This window comes from Poecilia reticulata, chromosome 6 (genome assembly GCF_904066995.2).
Source record: "Poecilia reticulata chromosome 6, P_reticulata-male-v2, whole genome shotgun sequence".
NCBI lineage: Eukaryota > Metazoa > Chordata > Actinopteri > Cyprinodontiformes > Poeciliidae > Poecilia > Poecilia reticulata.
The window spans coordinates 3,079,173-3,096,689 of NC_088835.1; the positions used below are offsets into that span (position 1 = coordinate 3,079,173).

The following is a 17,517-nucleotide window of genomic DNA, read 5'->3' on the forward strand; positions in this document are numbered from 1 at the left end:
ATCTATCTATCTATCTATCTATCTATCTATCTATCTATCTATCTATCTATCTATCTATCTATCTATCTATCTATCTATCTATCTATCTATCTATCTATCTATCTAACTGCTATTATATTATATTATATTATATTATATTATATTATATTATATTATATTATATTATATTATATTATATTATATTGTAAAGTCTTGTCAAAAAGATATAAGATACCAAATGAAATCAACGGGTGAATAAAATTTCTAGTAGAACGTCATGCCGACTTTGAAAAATAAATTAAATTTTTTTTAAAAGTATATTGACTTATTGCAAGATTACGGAAGAGGATTAGGGCCACTGAAATAATAATAATAATAATAATAATAATAATAATAATAATAATAATACTTATTATTATTATTATTATTATTATTAGTAGTAGTAGTAGTAGTAGTAGTAGTAGTAGTAGTAGTAGTAGTATTCTGACTTTTTTCTCAGTGGCCCAGAAAAAAAATCTCAGAATTCTGAGGAGAAAAAGCCAGATTTTTTGTTTTTCAGTGGCCCTGATCCTCTTCCGTACAAGTTACACCATTATGTTTATTTCTAAGATTATTATTGCTTTGGTTAAGTATCTTGAAGAAGTTATTTATGTTTTATATGTTAAACATAAAATAATTTGGTCGGAGGTTAACTGAGTAGCTACTTCTGTTCATTAACGACCGCTGAATTTATGCTTTTATTTTGGTAATTTTCTTGTGAACGTATCTATGGTAACGGAACGCAGTTCTACCTGGAAATGTTAACCGCAATACACAGAAAAGGTTAACGTCAAAGCAGAAAAAATGATAGAAATCAACGTAAGTTAACTTAAGTCCACGAGGGAACAAGGTTAGTAACTAGAACTGATATGTATTTGAGTAACTTGAAGTGTTTATGAAAACAATCTGTGCTTGCTTGAGTAAACAATCACGTAAGCATCAACTAAATGACGACTTTCTTAACATAAAGTTCAAATTGACTTTTTACAATTTGTTCAAGAAGAATGTAAATCTTTAAAAAAGTCTTTGTAGAATAGAGTATTTTTAACATTTGACCTTTCTATGTCTAGTGTTTATATATGTATTTTTCAAAATATGTGCAACAATAAATATGCTTACTTGTTGATGAAATTGTTTATGTTTAGTGAAAATTAAGAGAGAAATTGATATCTAAAACCAATATAGCTCATGAATATGGTGAAGTGATTGACATTTGATTTATTAATCTTTAAGGTGGATCCTAAAATATTGCTAAAATTGTCAAGTTTTTTTTTCTCCCAGGGACATTAAACGCAACACTTGACTTGCACAAATCCTATTCCTTGTAATGGTCTCTGCTCGGCTCTGAGGGATAGGATACGGGGATACTGACACCATTCTGTCATTGGTCAGCGGTGACAGACTGTAGGGTGGAATATAGCGTTCAGCCTCACAGATCAAGCCAGACTGCATCTTCCTCTGACGGCGAGACCAGGACAAAGCAGCGAGCGGCCGTTTTCCCCATCACAACACCGTCATGGATTTACGTGTTATTATAGAGCAAATGGAGACGGGAGAGCAAGACAAGGCGCTGGCGGTGTTACAGACCTTCAATAAAGAGGTAAACACAACTACAGCTGGCAGCAGGGCATCACGCAGCAGTATGTCAGGCCGTCTGCTTTTCTGTCTGTTCAGATGATCATGGCTTATTCATCTCCAATGTTTGCTTGCTAGTTTGGGGCTTTTTGACTATGCAGTTGCCTTTCCTTTCCCAATTCTGAGCTAGTTTCAAAAGTTCCACCAATGATAATTTCTGACAATCAGAGGAAACAAACTACATCCCATAAAATCAACTTTATAAACTTAGCACAACTTGAATTGTAATCAGCTGTTTTTTGATTTTGTTTTACATGAGGTAGAAGGTTCCAGGACCAGTTTGTTCAGCAGTCCTTTACTTTCTTCGTGGGCTTGTCCTCATATATATTGTCCTATTATTTACCAAGCAGTAAGACACAGGCCCTAGGACTGTTTTACAGTTGTTAATAAGGAGCTGAGATTGGCAGAGTACCCAAAAATTGTACTCAAGTAATAGAGTACTTGAATACTTTTTACGTTTGTTAAAGTAAAAAGTATTTGACTTTTATTAAAGTAAAAAGTCCAAAAAATTACTCAATTAAGAGTAAAAAAGTATTTGGTAAAAAGACAACTGAAGTACTGAGTAAATGCTAAAAATATCAATCATTTAATATTTAAAAACAATGTCATCAGCCAGACCAAAATTGTAAAGTGTAAATTTTGGTATTTTAAGACCAGAATGATTAATATGAATAACACAATTACAAAATAGCAAAATCAAACCAAAAAATAAATAAATTCCTTATCAGTTTCTTTCAATATGAAACTTCTGAAACAAAAACTGCAGGTGTGTGTCTGGTGAATTTTTGGTTACATTTAGTTTGTTCTTCATTTAGTGAAGGTAGAGGATCCAGAAATTTTACTCAAGTGAAAGTAGTAATACTTCATAATAAAATTACTCAAGTAAAAACTACAGCATAAGATAAGGTAATTTTATTTACATGGTGCATTTTCAGCAACAAGGCAATTCAAAGTGCCTGGAGAAAATACAATAACTAAACAAAAAGTTACTCAAGTAAATACAACTAGTTATTACCCCACTCTGATAAGGAGCATTAACAAGTCACATTTGTGGGCTCTTTTGGCACGAGGAAGCTTAAGGAAGTAACATGATGAGTGGATTGTTAGTGGAACAAGCTGTTCCTGCATGGAAAAAGATACCTTGCCTAAAAAAGGTGAAGAAAAAGGAAAAAAACATGTATGATACATGGAGCCAAAATAGAACAAAAATAACAGGAACAATAAGGAGGTAGCAGGAGAAACCAGCAAGTGATGTAAGCAGGAAAAGGGTTTAAATCAGGGGCCACCAACGCGGGGCCCGCGGGCCCCCTGTCGCCCGCGGGCCCCTTGTCAGTCGCCCGCCAGGCAAGTTCTAAAAATAGCCATTCTCATTAGGGAGCATTGCCAAATAAATTATGTAATATTTTTACATTGAAGTAGTAAAATTTGTTTATATTCAGAATTAAAAAAAAAAGCTAATTATAAAAAAAATTTAAAATGTAAATTTTTATGCATAAATGTTATCGGAGGGCAGCAGCGCCTGCTGCTCGCTGTCTGCTGACCTTAGAGTGGAAGCAGCTTTTTTTTTTTTTAACTTGAAGTAAAAAAAAAATTCTGAAATTTTAATTGTCGAACCCTTATTCGACCAATCTTATTGGTCAGTTTGCTTTTGTTTATTTGGCGGCTCGGCGCTTTTTCTGTAAGCTAAAACTGAATGAGCGGAGTTTGAACCTCCCGCAGTTCTAGGAGCGGTTCGGATTCCGGTTGAGCTTTTTACCGTGTTCGGTTCTGACGGGTCGCCGGTTATGAGCTTTTTGATGTTTCCCGAACCGGACAGTTCGCGGGTCACCCGTTAGCTGACATCTGCCGCTCATACTTAGCGTCGCTCTAAGACTGCGGGTTAAACAATTTAATCTAGTTGAAACGTTTTCCAAAAGAGTAAAAACTAAGCAAACAATGTTGCTTCTCCTCTGCACGTCTGACACCTGAACCGGGATCAACATCCTCCTCTTTCCGTGGATCACAGGTCGGCTCCGCTTCCATGTATTTATTAGTAGCATCGTTTGTGTTAAAAAGGCTTCGCTGCTTTAGTGGTTTAAGTTTGCGCTGGTTTTGTGCGACGCGCACATGATGCGCATTGGAGAGATGCGCACTTACAGGTCAGGTGCAGGGATAGTTTTGTGCTACCTTATAATCTGTCGGACATTTTTTTCTCTGCACAATTTAAATCTAGCACTAAAGAATAACTAGATCTAAGAAATATGATTAAACTAGAATAACTAGAGACAAGAAACAAACTAGAATCTCTAAAAAGAACTGAACTAAGAACAGAAACAAGACATGTAATCAAAGAAAGAGAGTAAGGAATACAAAATAGTAAACCTGAAAGTAACTCAGAATCCTAACAGTATCATGCAATAGCCTGCTCTACTTGTTAAATCCCAGATTTGTGGTTTTCTTTTCTGAACTTCTTTTCAATTATTCCCTCTGTTCCTTATTTTAGAAATTCCAGATCCTTTCAAGTTGAATTCATAGATATCTCTGCATATGTACCAAACTACATTTGAATCAAACCTTTTTTTCTGGATGCTTAACTGAATTCTAAGTCATGCGCATGCTGTAAACTTTAGTGTCAGTGCTAATATTATTTAAATTAATTAGACTTTGGCCCTTGAAGAACAAAGCACATATCACAAAAAAGATGAAAACCCATGAGAAATGGCTTATTAATTTAGCCAGCATACAAATTTGTATAGCATTTTACTGAAATGTAATAACATTTCAGTAAATTAGAATACATGTTCAGATGAGGCTTATTTGTCAGATTAAAAGGGCCATTTAAAAATAACTTTTAAGAAGGTAATAAACATGGATTTCCTTAAGCCCACATTTTTGTACTTTTTTCTATTGTCAATTTGATATATTTAAATCTCCTAAAATTATTATTTTTTTCTTAGCTGTAAGTGAAAAATCATAATTAACAGGAATAAAGGCTCGAAAACACCAGTCCATGTGGAATTAGTTTATATTATAGTTTGTTTAATTCAGAGTTACTGAAATAAATAAACTTTTCAATTATATTCTAATTCATTGAGACGCACCTTTATGCTTTTAAGTTTGGAAAATATGTGCTTAAAAAATTTAAAATGCATTCTACAAATGTTTTTGGATTAAAGTAATTCAAAGGTGAGAACAGATTTTCTACTCAGTTGTGGTTCTACAGAGTTGGATACACATTTGAGAAATTATTCATTATGTAGCCGTTAGGATTTAGATTTATGTTAAGAAGAGCAATAACTTCAAGACAAAGTGTCTTTATTTGAAAAATGAGAGTAGTGCTTATTTAAATGTTTTAATGTTATTTAAAACATTAAAATTTTTTAGGTGTGAGATTTTTATAGTTTTGAGAGAGTTTTCTAAAACCTTTCTCTAAACAGATCCATGTATCCATTTCCCACCCACTTCAGATGTTCTCAGGGTTGGAGGGTTGGGACGCAGGGGTTTGTTGCTAATCCCTCTCTCTCTTCCTCAGTCTTTGAGCAAGAGGTGGGATGACAGGTCACCAGTTTATCACAGTGCAACTCAGAGACACAGAGGACAATGAGTAATGCACACACAACTTAACTGAGGGCAATTTAAAGCGGCCAATAACCCTCTAGGCCTGTTGGAGAGAATGTGAAAACTTCATGCAAAAAGAACCCATGGTGAGATTTGCACCAGGACCTTCTTGTTGCAGAGAACAACTGTGCCGCATATTAGTCATGTCTTCATATCTGTTCAGCAGTGTCTTGAAGCTCTGCTTTCTCTGCCTGCGTTTCAATTGAGACAAATAATCACAGACTCCCAACTAAGCAGATGTTCTCTTTAAAGTCAAAAGTAAGCAGAGTTTTAGTTGCTGTGGGTTACATGGATACAGTATATTTTACCTGTTGGATTAAATCGATAGTTTCAAAGTTGGTGCACACTCCACTGGATCTGTGCAGCTGATCAACCAGGAGAGCTATTTTATGCGGTTCTATAAGCCAACGTCTGTGTGGGAGTTGATCTTGACATCAATTGGATTAGACTCACAGTTACACAAATAGAGTCACACAGCTAAGCCAAATCCCACTCCAATAATGAGCTCTTAGGTTTGAGGGGCTTAAAGATGAAGAAACCTCTGTCAAATTAGTTAAACTGTGTTTTAGGTTCAGTTTTTCTTCTGTTTCCTTCAAATTGCATTTTCTAATAGCGCCGTTGATAGCAGGCAATTTAAACCACTTTAGTGTAAGACAATACTTGTAAAACTTACATTAGTTTAAGAAAAATAATTCCATAAAATACATTTCAAATCTCATTATATACTGTCTTACAGTATTATATACTGTAAAACAGTATATATTATATACTGTATACAGTATATAATATAATAATAACAGTATATATTATATACTGTTTTACAGTATATAATGAGAACAATATATTTGAGGCTCAAGTAGTACTGGAGACTTTGTTTCTAATAAATAATTTATTTCTATTTACCGTCTTCCTTCAGCAGTGAATAATTGTCCTGTGCCTTCAGCTCTATTTCTTTTTTGCAGATGAGCCAGTGCTTCTCATTCAACAGAGAAGAGGGACAGGAGAGAAAGGTACTTGTAACATTTTTAATATAGATTCTATATTTATTTGCTTTTCGGTTTAAAAGAGTCCAACACGGATTCAAAGTTTTCTGGACATAACCTACAAAAACAACACAACTTTATGTCTTTATTTGCCTTTTCCTTTCTTGTTTTCTTGGCTGGTGAATTGGGAAACAAAACAACAAAAGGTATTAAGAAAAGATAGTGTCCATAAGTTACCTACAAACTTAAGTCATGTAGGTGACTGCCTTTAGAAGTCACCTACATAGTTATTAGTCAGTTTGTGAGTAAATTAGTGTCACCTATCTGTTAACATTTGTTAACACTTTGCAATTAGTTTTCAGAGCAGCCTATGTTTTCATCCATCCATTTTCTTTACACCCTTGTCCCTTAGTTGGGTCAGGAGGGCTGCAGGTGCCCATCTCCAGCTAACGTTCCAGGCGAGAGGCGGGGTCACCCTGGACAGGTCGCCAGTCTGTCGCAGCAGCATATGTTTGTGCAAAGAAAATAACCTTTTTAAACGTGCACTGGCTTCAAATGTACCAGGCTAAAAAGTCTTATTGATACAATTTTGGACCATTTGTCCAAACCAATAGACAAAAATCTGTTGTGCATAGCAACCTTTATATCTTCCCACAAATACAAATATTTACATTCTATTTTTCTCAATATGCCCAAATATTTCCTTTATCTGGAGCGTATTCACTGAGGGTCTCTGATAGATAGATATCCATGACTGTTTTTTATCTGTTCTTAGAGTTCCTTAGATTGCAGCATCGTGTGTAGCTTTTTGAGATTTTTTTGTCCTACTCCAGGTTGTCAGACAGGATCTAGTTGAGTTACTTATTGATCCTATAGGTGTGACAATAATCACGTCTAGGTGTGACTAGTGAAATTGAACTCAGTGCACAAAAAAGTGGTTCGTCATAGTTAAAGCATGCATGATTTAAAATAGGGGCCATTTGGTTGGTTAGGATTGTGTTTCTCCTGTAGTTACCTGGTTTTTAGATTGGTCAAGGTGTTGTTTTCTGTAAATAAGATTAGGTTAAGGATCTGAAGCAGGTAGCTAATGCTGTAATTTTCATTAAAATGCAATATCACGGACAAAGGTTATATTTTAAAATTCAATAATAAATGGGGCTACCAGTTAATTATTTTTAGAAGCTGGAGAAGTGACTACAACCTCAAGTTCACAAACTGACAGGTGTTGTACGTTAAAATAATGCTTGTTGAAAAGGTGTAATTGTTGGTAACACTTTATCTATAATCCATTATTTCACACTTTCCATAAATCTTTGAAAATAAATGTAATTAGTTTTTAATAATATTTATCAGAGCTGCAGTATGTAACTTTTATAAACAAAATCAATTTTTTTACATATTTGTTTAAACTGCCCCTATCAGTTTGGTATGAGACAGATAATCCATGAAAAAATCTGACTCCTGTGCCTCCTCCCCGTGCTCCCAGTGCTCTGCAGATATACACAACCAATTAGAGCCAGGAGGAGGGTCTTAGCACTGTCAGTCATGATAGTGTATGTGCTTCTCCCAACCTTGCCCCTTTCTCTTTGCTACGCTACAACTGGTTCACCACAATGGTACCTGCCAAGAATACTCACACTAGTTAACATGGCACTGATGACAGCAGATAAACACTTTTCTTGGAATGGTAAGTTGTTTCTCTGCCATTAGCATATTGAGCAGCGCTTATGTGAGGTTGATTGACAGTACTAGGGCATTCTTCCTGGCTCTGATTGATTGTTTTTCACATATTTTTCATAAATGTTACATGCTGCTGCTGCTTTAATTGTTTTTTTAAGTTCATATTAGAACAGAACTAGATTTTTAATATAAGAAAAAATATTGATTATATTTTTCTTCGTATTGCTTAGCATGTGATTAGTGTGATTTAAAAAGTGAAAACTTGAATCAATGTGTAGTAACATGACAGCCAATTACTTTTTTACAATGTTGCAGCATTTTGTTTGACTTTGTTGTTTTTTTTAACGTTTACATTGCAATGAGGATTACATTTTCATTTTTTTTTGACCTACAAGAATGAAATCTCTGTGGCTACTTATTGCTCCTAACATCAAATTTTATTAACTGTGTCTGTGAAACAGCGTCTGGGCGAGCTGGTGCTCAGTTTCCTCAGCAGGGAGTTGCAACCATCCTGTCTGCTGGCATGTCTAGAGACGGTTCGAATCTTGACCAGAGACAAACAATGTTTGGATCCATTCATCAGCCGCTCAGCTATGCTCACACTTGCCCACTATTCTGGTATTGCCCATCTTGCTGCACCTTCCCAAGGCCCATTGGAGGACAGCAAAGGTAACTATTGCTAGTGGTAATTGTGTGCCTTGTGTTTCAGCAAACCAGAATAATACCTCCATCCATCCATCATCTTACATGCTTAGGGGGTTCAAGGGGTGCTGGTGCCTATCTCCAGTGGTCAACAGGCGATAGGCAGGGTCATCCTGGACAGGTCATCAGTTTATCCCAAGGACACTCACACTCACACATAATGAGAATTAGGGAGATTAATGAACCTGACAGTGGAAGGAAGCCAGAGAACCCACAAATGCACAGGGGGAACATGCAAACTCCATGAAGAAAGACCACTGGTCGGGATTTGAAAAAGGCTCTTTCTCCTCCTTTGTTTTGGTCACAATCTTTTTTTTTCATAGTTTTTTGGCTCAGCTCTTTCTTCACTCCAACAGACTGGAGCAGCACATGCATTACTGCAGACAAAGCCACAATCCATCTATCCTTCTCCTGCTCCATCCCACCGTCACTTATGAACAAGACACCAAGATTCTTGAAGTCCTCTGCTTCAGCCTTAAGGCAAAGACTGACAGTGAACATTGTGGGTAGATCACTAAACCATTAAAAAAGCTTCACATTATCTTAAATAGATATAATGTTTCTATAAGCACATCTTATTTGCCTGTGTTCTGAGACGTGACCAAGGAAATGGTGTAAGTAGGAGTTTTTTAAGGAACATGTGCATTCTGTTCACGTAACCACAAAAACATAAACAACTAAAAGATTGGTATATCATTAAAGAAACTCTGGGATTATTCACTTGTGGTAACTGAACAAGTAAGGTTTTCATGGACCTGATTTATTTTTATATTTAAAAAAATCACTTGGTTTTTAGTGATTCTTCAGTCACTACAAATTAAATTTTTTTTTGTGATTGAAATTTTTAAAAAGAACAAAACTGTAACAGTCTGATAAAGAACTGAAGTTAATTATGTTTTTATGTTTTTGTGGTACCTTTCCTGTGCCTATGACCTATTTTTTCTTGAAGAGGTTGTTGTGGAGATGGATGGGAAAGAGGCAGTAGAGGACTCCAGTGTGATGGTAAAGGAGTCCTCCCCTCCTTCAGAAAACACTGATCAAGAAGTGATTATAGAGGCTCTCAAGTCCATCTGTAACATCCTGCTCCACAGTCTGACAGCACAGGTCAGCATGCATCACTTTTAATGATGTTTTATTTATTTTAACCTGTAAAAGGTCACTATCATTTGTTGAATGGATGGCAGGTCATAGCAGCTGATCTGCACTTTATTGATGGTATAGCAGAGAGACTGAAGCAATGTAATCATCCCACCTGGAACCATGAGGTAAGGGAGTAAATTACATATATGTGGGTGATTCTTTTTTTGTGGCAACATTCCATGTCCCCATGTTTTGCTTAAAATTATTTCTTGTAAAATGTGCCAAATATTTACAACGAAGTATTTTAATTATACATTTAGATGTTTGCCGTTTTTCAAATATAAATTAAATGCCTTTTAAATATTATTTTGTTTTTTGCACACCTTTTTGGTGACCGACATGTTCAATTTCATTGTGTCCCCAGTGCAGTGTAATAGACTTCCTCATGAAGTTTAAACTACAATATATATATATTTTTTATGTTTTTCTTCAATAAGTTGATTGACTGGACTAAATCTTATTTTAATATGCAATTGAATCTGTTGAAACTATTTTTCTCATTTGATATTTTCTTCATATTATACATGTCCCAGTACTAACTTTCCACCCTGTTATGATGTTTCCTTTTTGCCTTGAAAAAGTCTAAAATTTCATAAAAACCATTTAATGTAAGTGACATCAATTGGTTTTGATGTGAATTCAACCATGAAAAACAAAGTAAGCTTTAAATATGTTAAACCTGTATGAGTAAAGCTGTGACAGACCGGCAACCTGTCCAGGGTGACCCCGCCTCTCGCCCAGAACGTTAGATGTATGTGTAAAGCTTAAAGTTCCACCCTGTTAGGATAGATTGTGAAAAACGTGTATTCAGTAGAATTTAAAAAACATTAGAATAGATTTAGTCATTAAAGGTTTGTTATTCTGTTGAAGGTTAACTAACTAAATGTTCACCACATAAAGAGCTACAGGTAGATTAGTTAAAAAAGTTCCACCCTGTTAGGTTCATGAACCAAACAGGGTGGAAATTAGGGTGAAAAGTAATCATTTTAAGTCAAATAAAAAAATGTCAGATGATGGAATAGAGATGCAGAATAGTCTGAGGTATTATCAGATGTATTTGCCATTTGTCTGTTTTAATTTCACTTGGTGCCCCCATTGACTCCTGTGAGGGGAACAATGAGTTCCTGTCATGGGAAAATCCACTACAGGGATATCACATGTTTTTGCCAAATAGAGCCAGGACAAATACTCTACCTATGCTTTGACTTGAAAGAGCCAATCCTGCAACCAATGATGAAAATCGTCAGATTTTAGAATCAAAGACATCAATTTTCCACCCTGTCATGGGACAATTCACCATGTTATGTTCCATTCCACACATATTTTTATTAATAAAAAATTTTTTTATTAAATACTGTTACAGAAACATTAAGTACTGTGAATGTTTCTGTGCCATGTTGGGAATTGAAGACATCCATCCATCCATTTTCTTTCACCCTTGTCCCTCAGTGGGGTCAGGAGGGTTGCTGGTGCCCATCTCCAGCTAGCGTGCCGGGCGAGAGGCGGGGTCACCCTGGACAGGTCGCCAGTCTGTCGCAGGGCAACACAGAGACACACAACCATGCACACACACACACTCACACCTAGGGCCAATTTAGACAGACCAATTAACCTGACAGTCATGTTTTTGGACTGTGGGAGGAAACCGGAGTACCCGGAGAAAACCCACGCATGCACAGGGAGAACATGCAAACTCCATGCAGAAAGACCGGGACCAGGAATCGAACCCAGAACCTTCTTGCTGCAAGGCAACAGCTCTACCAACTGCGCCACTGTGCAGCCCTGGAATTGAAGACAAATAAATGCAAATATTGGTGTAAGTTTTTTAAATTACCAATATTTTCAATGCTGTCAGTAATAATGAGTAAAAAAAACACTTTTTTCTTTGCAATACAGACATAAATGATTCGTAACTACATGATGTGTTACAATTTCAAGAATAAAACATTATATTGTAAAAGGAACACACTCTTTTTAAGAAAAAGTCATTATTTTTCAATATTTAAATGTTTAACTATTTATGGTCTATATGTAAATGTTCATAACAGGGTGGAACACATTCAGAGACAATGGTGAAAAAAAACACATTAATTTATCCAATCCTGAGCTTGCCCATTATTAATTTCTTATTGTTAAACATGTCAGTGTTGTAGCAAAATATTTAAAACTTAAAACATGAATACTTTTTTTTTTCAAAAATCCTGAAGCCGAAATGTTGCCACAAAAAGGAATCACCCATGTATCGAATGAAAATATTTTTCTTTTAGGTCATATAATATATGATCATTTTAAACCTGTAAACTCTTGACTGCATCTGGTTCTCTTCTGCAAAACAGCCAAAACACTGAGTTCCTTTAACTCAACGCCTGTTGTTTTTGATTGATAATAAATTGAACATTGAACATACATTTGACGTATAATCGATGATGATTACTCAAGAAGATTTTGATGATGTCATTTGACAAAATGTAATGTTCATTTGTTGTTTCATAATTACTATATTATGTTTTCATGCTGTAAAACCCTTTGAACTGCCTTGTTTCTACAATGTCCCATACAAAAACTTGACATGATTTAAGCGTTTTTCCAGTTCCAGCTCTATTCTAAGAAGAAAACAAGTTTAGTGAGTTGTGTTTTTCTGCCAAGGTCCGTTTCTTTGACCTGCGACTGACCTTCCTGCTGACTGCCCTGAGGGTGGATGTCAGGGCACAGCTGGCCCAGGAGCTCCGTGGAATCAAACTCCTAGGTAACTGCTTTGGAAAACAAGTGTATTTTTATCCTCTCAGCCAAACTCCTATTTTTGTACCATTACCTACACCATTTCAGAGATTTCAGGAGATGAGTTCCAGTTTCAGCATAATTAAGGAAATTGTACTTGAACAAGATCCAGGTCCACTCATAGAAAAAAGATGTTTGATCAAATGGACATAATTCTTTAAGAGTTACGTGCCTTTTAAATCCCCTATTTGTTACCCGTAACACTGTATAAAAGTGAGGTGAAAGATGAAGTAATGCGATTTGATCTATAATGAAATATTGTTTTTTGCAAGCTTTATGGTTTCAGTTTTTGTCAGGTGTGATGTGTGATAAAATAGTATCAGCAAGAATGAAGGAAAAGGTGTACAAGACGGTAGCGAGACCAGCAACGCTGTTCAGTTTAGAGACAGTGGCAATGACGAAGAGGCAGGAGGCAGAGATCAAGATGTTGAAGTTCTCTTTGGGAGTGACAAGGATGGATGAAATCAGAAATACCTCAGAGGAACAGCTCATGACAGATGTGTAGGAGATAAAGTCCAATAAACCGGATTGAGATGGTTTGGACATGTACAGAGGAGAGACATTGAATACATCGGTAGAAGTTTTTGTGCTAATGTTGTTGGATTATTGAGCAGACTCATATTAAATCACTTCATATTACAGGCTTTAAAAGTTTACCCTGACAAAAAACAACTAGCTGACTTTATTCAAATATAGTCATATTGAGAGCATATTTGGAAGCTGACTGATTATGTAAATAAAGAGCAGTAGATCTGTTTGTATTAGAAATGGTTACCTCCACAGAAAAGTGTTCAGTCTTCATCAGTATACATTAAATGTCACATGCAGGAAATACTGCCATGAATATTGCAGTTGAAAAGAGCACATTCCTATATACTCAACAACTGCAGGAGGTTCAGCTGCAGCAAAGACATTTACTGGACTAAGGAGTATATAGAACAGAGTCATGTTGCCACAAGCGCAAATGCTGAGATTTTTTAGAAGCACAGGGAGATAAAAACTTTTTTCCTAAGGCATAATGAAATATGATGCCTTAGGACAATTAACATTATGAAATATGATGTCTTAGGCCAAAAACACAAAGAACTGACAAATATGATGCCAAGTACAACGATAGACACAAGAAGAAGGATGTCCATCCTACATTGTCCTCACAGATGAATTCTGCTTCGTGTTGTCTAGGACATCTGAAACATCACTGATCTTGAGAAGAAAAGATTTTCACTACCATAATTCTAGGCTTTTTGTCTCAAGTCAGTTCATGTTTTAGGTTATATAGCTTCTCAACTTAGTGAGATTAGTCACAATTCCTGCAAGAATACTGCCATTTATGAAGAGTGATATCAAGATGACCTCCAAGAGAAACTTCTTCCAGGAGTGCAAGCACAATTTGATGCCAGACTGTATTTTCCAGTATGTTCAATGGGGAAATTTAGGTGTCACAGAAGCAAGATCTAAACATAAAATCTTTGTCCCTATGGTCATGAAATTCTTCAGATATTAACCTCACTGTGAACCTATTCTCTCTTGTTATAAATCAGAAGACAACAAACTAGGATCAACTCCATAAAAAAAGAAGACAAGAATGACTCATAATCCCTCAAAATTAAACTCAGATGTTGATGTTGAGTAATAAAAAGCCTCAGGAAATTTGTAAAAATGTTTCAGATCAAAAATAAAATAAAAATATCTACATATCCTGAAGCCATGAGACTTATTTGTGTGAATGGCTATACTTTCATCCAAGACTGTACTCCTGAGAATAATTTGTAATGAAACAGTTGATAAAGAGACTATTTGCTGTCCTTTGCTTGTCCTAGGAAACCAGTTGGAAGCCACCCTCTGTCTGTGTTGGCCAGATCCCCTGGTGACAGCCAGAGCGGGGTATGAAGGTTTTCCACCTGAGGAACTTCCCCAACTGAGCAGGCAGCAGACAGAGTTAGCTATTGAAATACTGAAGATACTTTTCAATATCACATTTGACACAAACCGACGCAAGGTCGATGAGGTAAGAAGGAACTTTTCATGTGGTGTTTCAAATTGCTGTTAATTGGTCAGTTTGATCACTAGAGAAGTTAGGATGCGTCTCAGTCTTATTGCTCTTCCTGTTTAGCATTGCTTCTCTGATGAGTTACTGGACAGATAAGGAAATGATGGCAATCAGGAGAGCATCTGTTCCATTGATTCACATTGTAAAGTTGCATTGTGCTAAACATGGGCTGCCACAGAGAGCAGCCCATGTTTAGCTGTTGCTACAGAAACACTGAACCTAATGAGATGAGCGTACTCTTCTGAACACTCGGTGTGTGTGCGTGTCTGTATGTGTGTGTGAGAAGGAAGAGGCAGTAGAGTACAGATACTTGGGCGCTCTCCTGAGACACTGTTTGATGAGCCAAGCAGACGGAGAGGAGCGGACTGACGAGTTCCACAGGTTTGATAACACGCTCTTCACTTCATTTATACACTCCTGGCTTCCGTTTGAGGCGAACCTCTTAAAGCATTTCTCCTTGTATTTTCAGCCATACTGTGAATTTACTGGGGAATCTGCCGCTACCTTGTTTGGATGTACTGTTATTGCCAAAGGTGGAACATGGCTCCATCGAGTACATGGGCGTCAACATGGATGCTGTGAACATGCTGCTGGAATTCATGGAGAAAAAACTTGATCGTGTAGGATAACACTGTAGATATAGAAGTTATCTCTCTTAGCCTGTAGTACAATTGTTTCAAAGGGTTGATTAAAACAAAAGCTTGTTCAAGTTAACTCAAAGAAAGGCAACCATCTATATGAATTCTTATTCATTTCAGATCATATGGTTTCACAAAGGGAAGATTAACTGCTTTAACAATAGAAGTAAGCAATTTTATTGGAATACCTTTCCTCAACCACTGGATAATCAATCTGAATGCTCCAGGATGGTCTAATGCAGTGTTTCTCAACCTTTTTTGGGGCCGCATCCCCCTAGCCCTTATTCAGGTCCCTCACCGCCCCCCACCAAATAATTTGTAGGCTACTTTGCATTGACTATTATTTTATTATTAATATTACTATCACTATTGTAGAAGTTTTGATTTTTATGCTTGTTTCTGTATTTATCATCCAAAATAATTTCCCAGAGAACAAAAAAGTCATGGGAATAGAAATTATTTTCACAGGTGTCAGTGAAAAATGAAATGAATGGACCTTCAACTTAAAATGGGTAGGCAGTGATTCTTGAGAATAGGGACAAAACAGGTCCTATGGATAAAGCACCAAATTTGAATAAATATACACAAAATATATATTTTTTCAAATATCTGACTAAACTAACCTGGGTCATGTGAGCACAACAATGTATATTTTTCTGGTGTTTGCTGAATATTTTCTTATTTTAAACATTGTAGTCGGTGGCTGGTGCCTGTAAAATACCTTGTCCTGGAGCAGAACTCAATACATTATAATAGTTTAAAACAATTAAAGAAATACTAAAATTATATATTATGACAATTAAGTATAAGTCATATAAGTAATTATAAAAGTATCAATAAATTTAATTAAAAATCATTATATATTTTCCAACTCCATTGAAATTTGTCCCTAGTTTTTGTCAACACCGTCATACATGAAAAAAAAAGTAAAAAAATCAGGCATTATTGGGGGCACCAAAACTTCTGAGGACCCCATGACCATTTCCGTTCTCTTCCTTTGCTAGGAGAGCTATTAGCTCTGGTTATCTTTTCTCTTCCTTTGCTAGGAGGGCTAGTTAGCTCTGGTTAGCTTATGTTATTCTTTAGTTTTTTTCTTCTTTTTATTCCCAAGTTGTTTGCCAAAACCATGATGTGTCAACACCATAACTGACAATTTACAAAACTTTGATGACATTTTGTGAAATAAAAGCTTAATTTTGGTATATTGTAAAGATTTCATGGACCTGATGAGCTACAATACGGCCTCCTTCAGAATAACATATAAATTGAGGTAGTTTGGCTTTTTGTCAACTCCATTAGAGTTTTTGACTCTTTCAGTGAAATTGTTGACAAATCTCACTTAATGTGCAGTTAATTCATTTTAATATATTTTACATAAATTGCATTACTTCACATGTATCAAGTTTTTCTTTTTACTCACTAGTTTGTCACCACCTTCAGCTCTGTGTCAACTCCGTCATGCACTGTCAACTCCGTCAGATGGACTTTTGTTGTTTTTTGTTGTAAATAATATTTTTTTAGTTTTTTGAGAAACATTTGTCTGTAAAAATGAGTAAAACATCACTAATAGGGTCATTAAAAAATATTTTATATTTATTTTTGTCAGATGGTGATGACAAAGTTCTGTGTCAGGTCGATTAAAAATGTAATTTTTAAAAAAAATGTTGCAACTGGGAGCCTGCACTTTAGCATCTTTACAAAATAAAACCCATTTTGTCCCTATTCTGAAGAATCACTGGCCTAACAGCAACCAATCAAAGTGGAAAAAATATTCCTGTTCGGTGCCATTTTCTTGTTGTTAAATATTCCACAAAATGAGCAGATAAAAGATGTACAACATGCCAGTTTAAACCCTCATAAAGCACATACCTGGAGTGTTGTTTTGATTCTTTCTTGCATGTTTGAAAAATCCGTTAATCTCCCATGGCAACCATTCAGGTGCACAAGGTAGCACTTTGCTCACACCTTCCTCATTCATTTATTTTAGACTAGCAGCAGCAATTAGCAAACACCTGGTGGAACTGAGCTTCTGCTGTGTAATTAAGCCTAAGAAGCCTTAGGATGCCCAAGTGATAAGTAGTACAATTTTTTATGATTACATGAAACCACGTTGACTGTAGATCATTTTTGTTACATATACTTCTGTTACAAGTCAAACTGACAGCTGATTAATAGATAAATATTTGTCATTTCACCAGGGCCATAAGCTGAAAGAGACTCTTCTTCCATCTCTAAACTTACTGACTGAGAGTTCCCGCATCCACCGAGAGACCAGGAAATTCCTCAGGTCAAAAGT

General features: G+C 35.9%; 1 protein-coding gene across 1 annotated transcript in view; it reads left to right on the forward strand.

Annotated features, from left to right (window-relative positions):
• Positions 1 to 754: 754 nt before the first annotated feature.
• ric8a (RIC8 guanine nucleotide exchange factor A) overlaps positions 755 to 17,517 on the forward strand; it is a 34,210-nt gene continuing 17,447 nt past the window's right edge. The window contains exons 1-11 of the mRNA XM_081607653.1: positions 755 to 868; positions 1,300 to 1,618; positions 6,213 to 6,260; positions 8,375 to 8,582; positions 9,565 to 9,719; positions 9,800 to 9,880; positions 12,402 to 12,501; positions 14,354 to 14,541; positions 14,870 to 14,964; positions 15,053 to 15,203; positions 17,420 to 17,515. Coding sequence (XP_081463779.1) covers positions 1,535 to 1,618; positions 6,213 to 6,260; positions 8,375 to 8,582; positions 9,565 to 9,719; positions 9,800 to 9,880; positions 12,402 to 12,501; positions 14,354 to 14,541; positions 14,870 to 14,964; positions 15,053 to 15,203; positions 17,420 to 17,515 — 1,206 coding nt within the window. The 5' untranslated portion in view covers positions 755 to 868; positions 1,300 to 1,534. The remainder of the gene's footprint in view (positions 869 to 1,299; positions 1,619 to 6,212; positions 6,261 to 8,374; positions 8,583 to 9,564; positions 9,720 to 9,799; positions 9,881 to 12,401; positions 12,502 to 14,353; positions 14,542 to 14,869; positions 14,965 to 15,052; positions 15,204 to 17,419; positions 17,516 to 17,517) is intronic.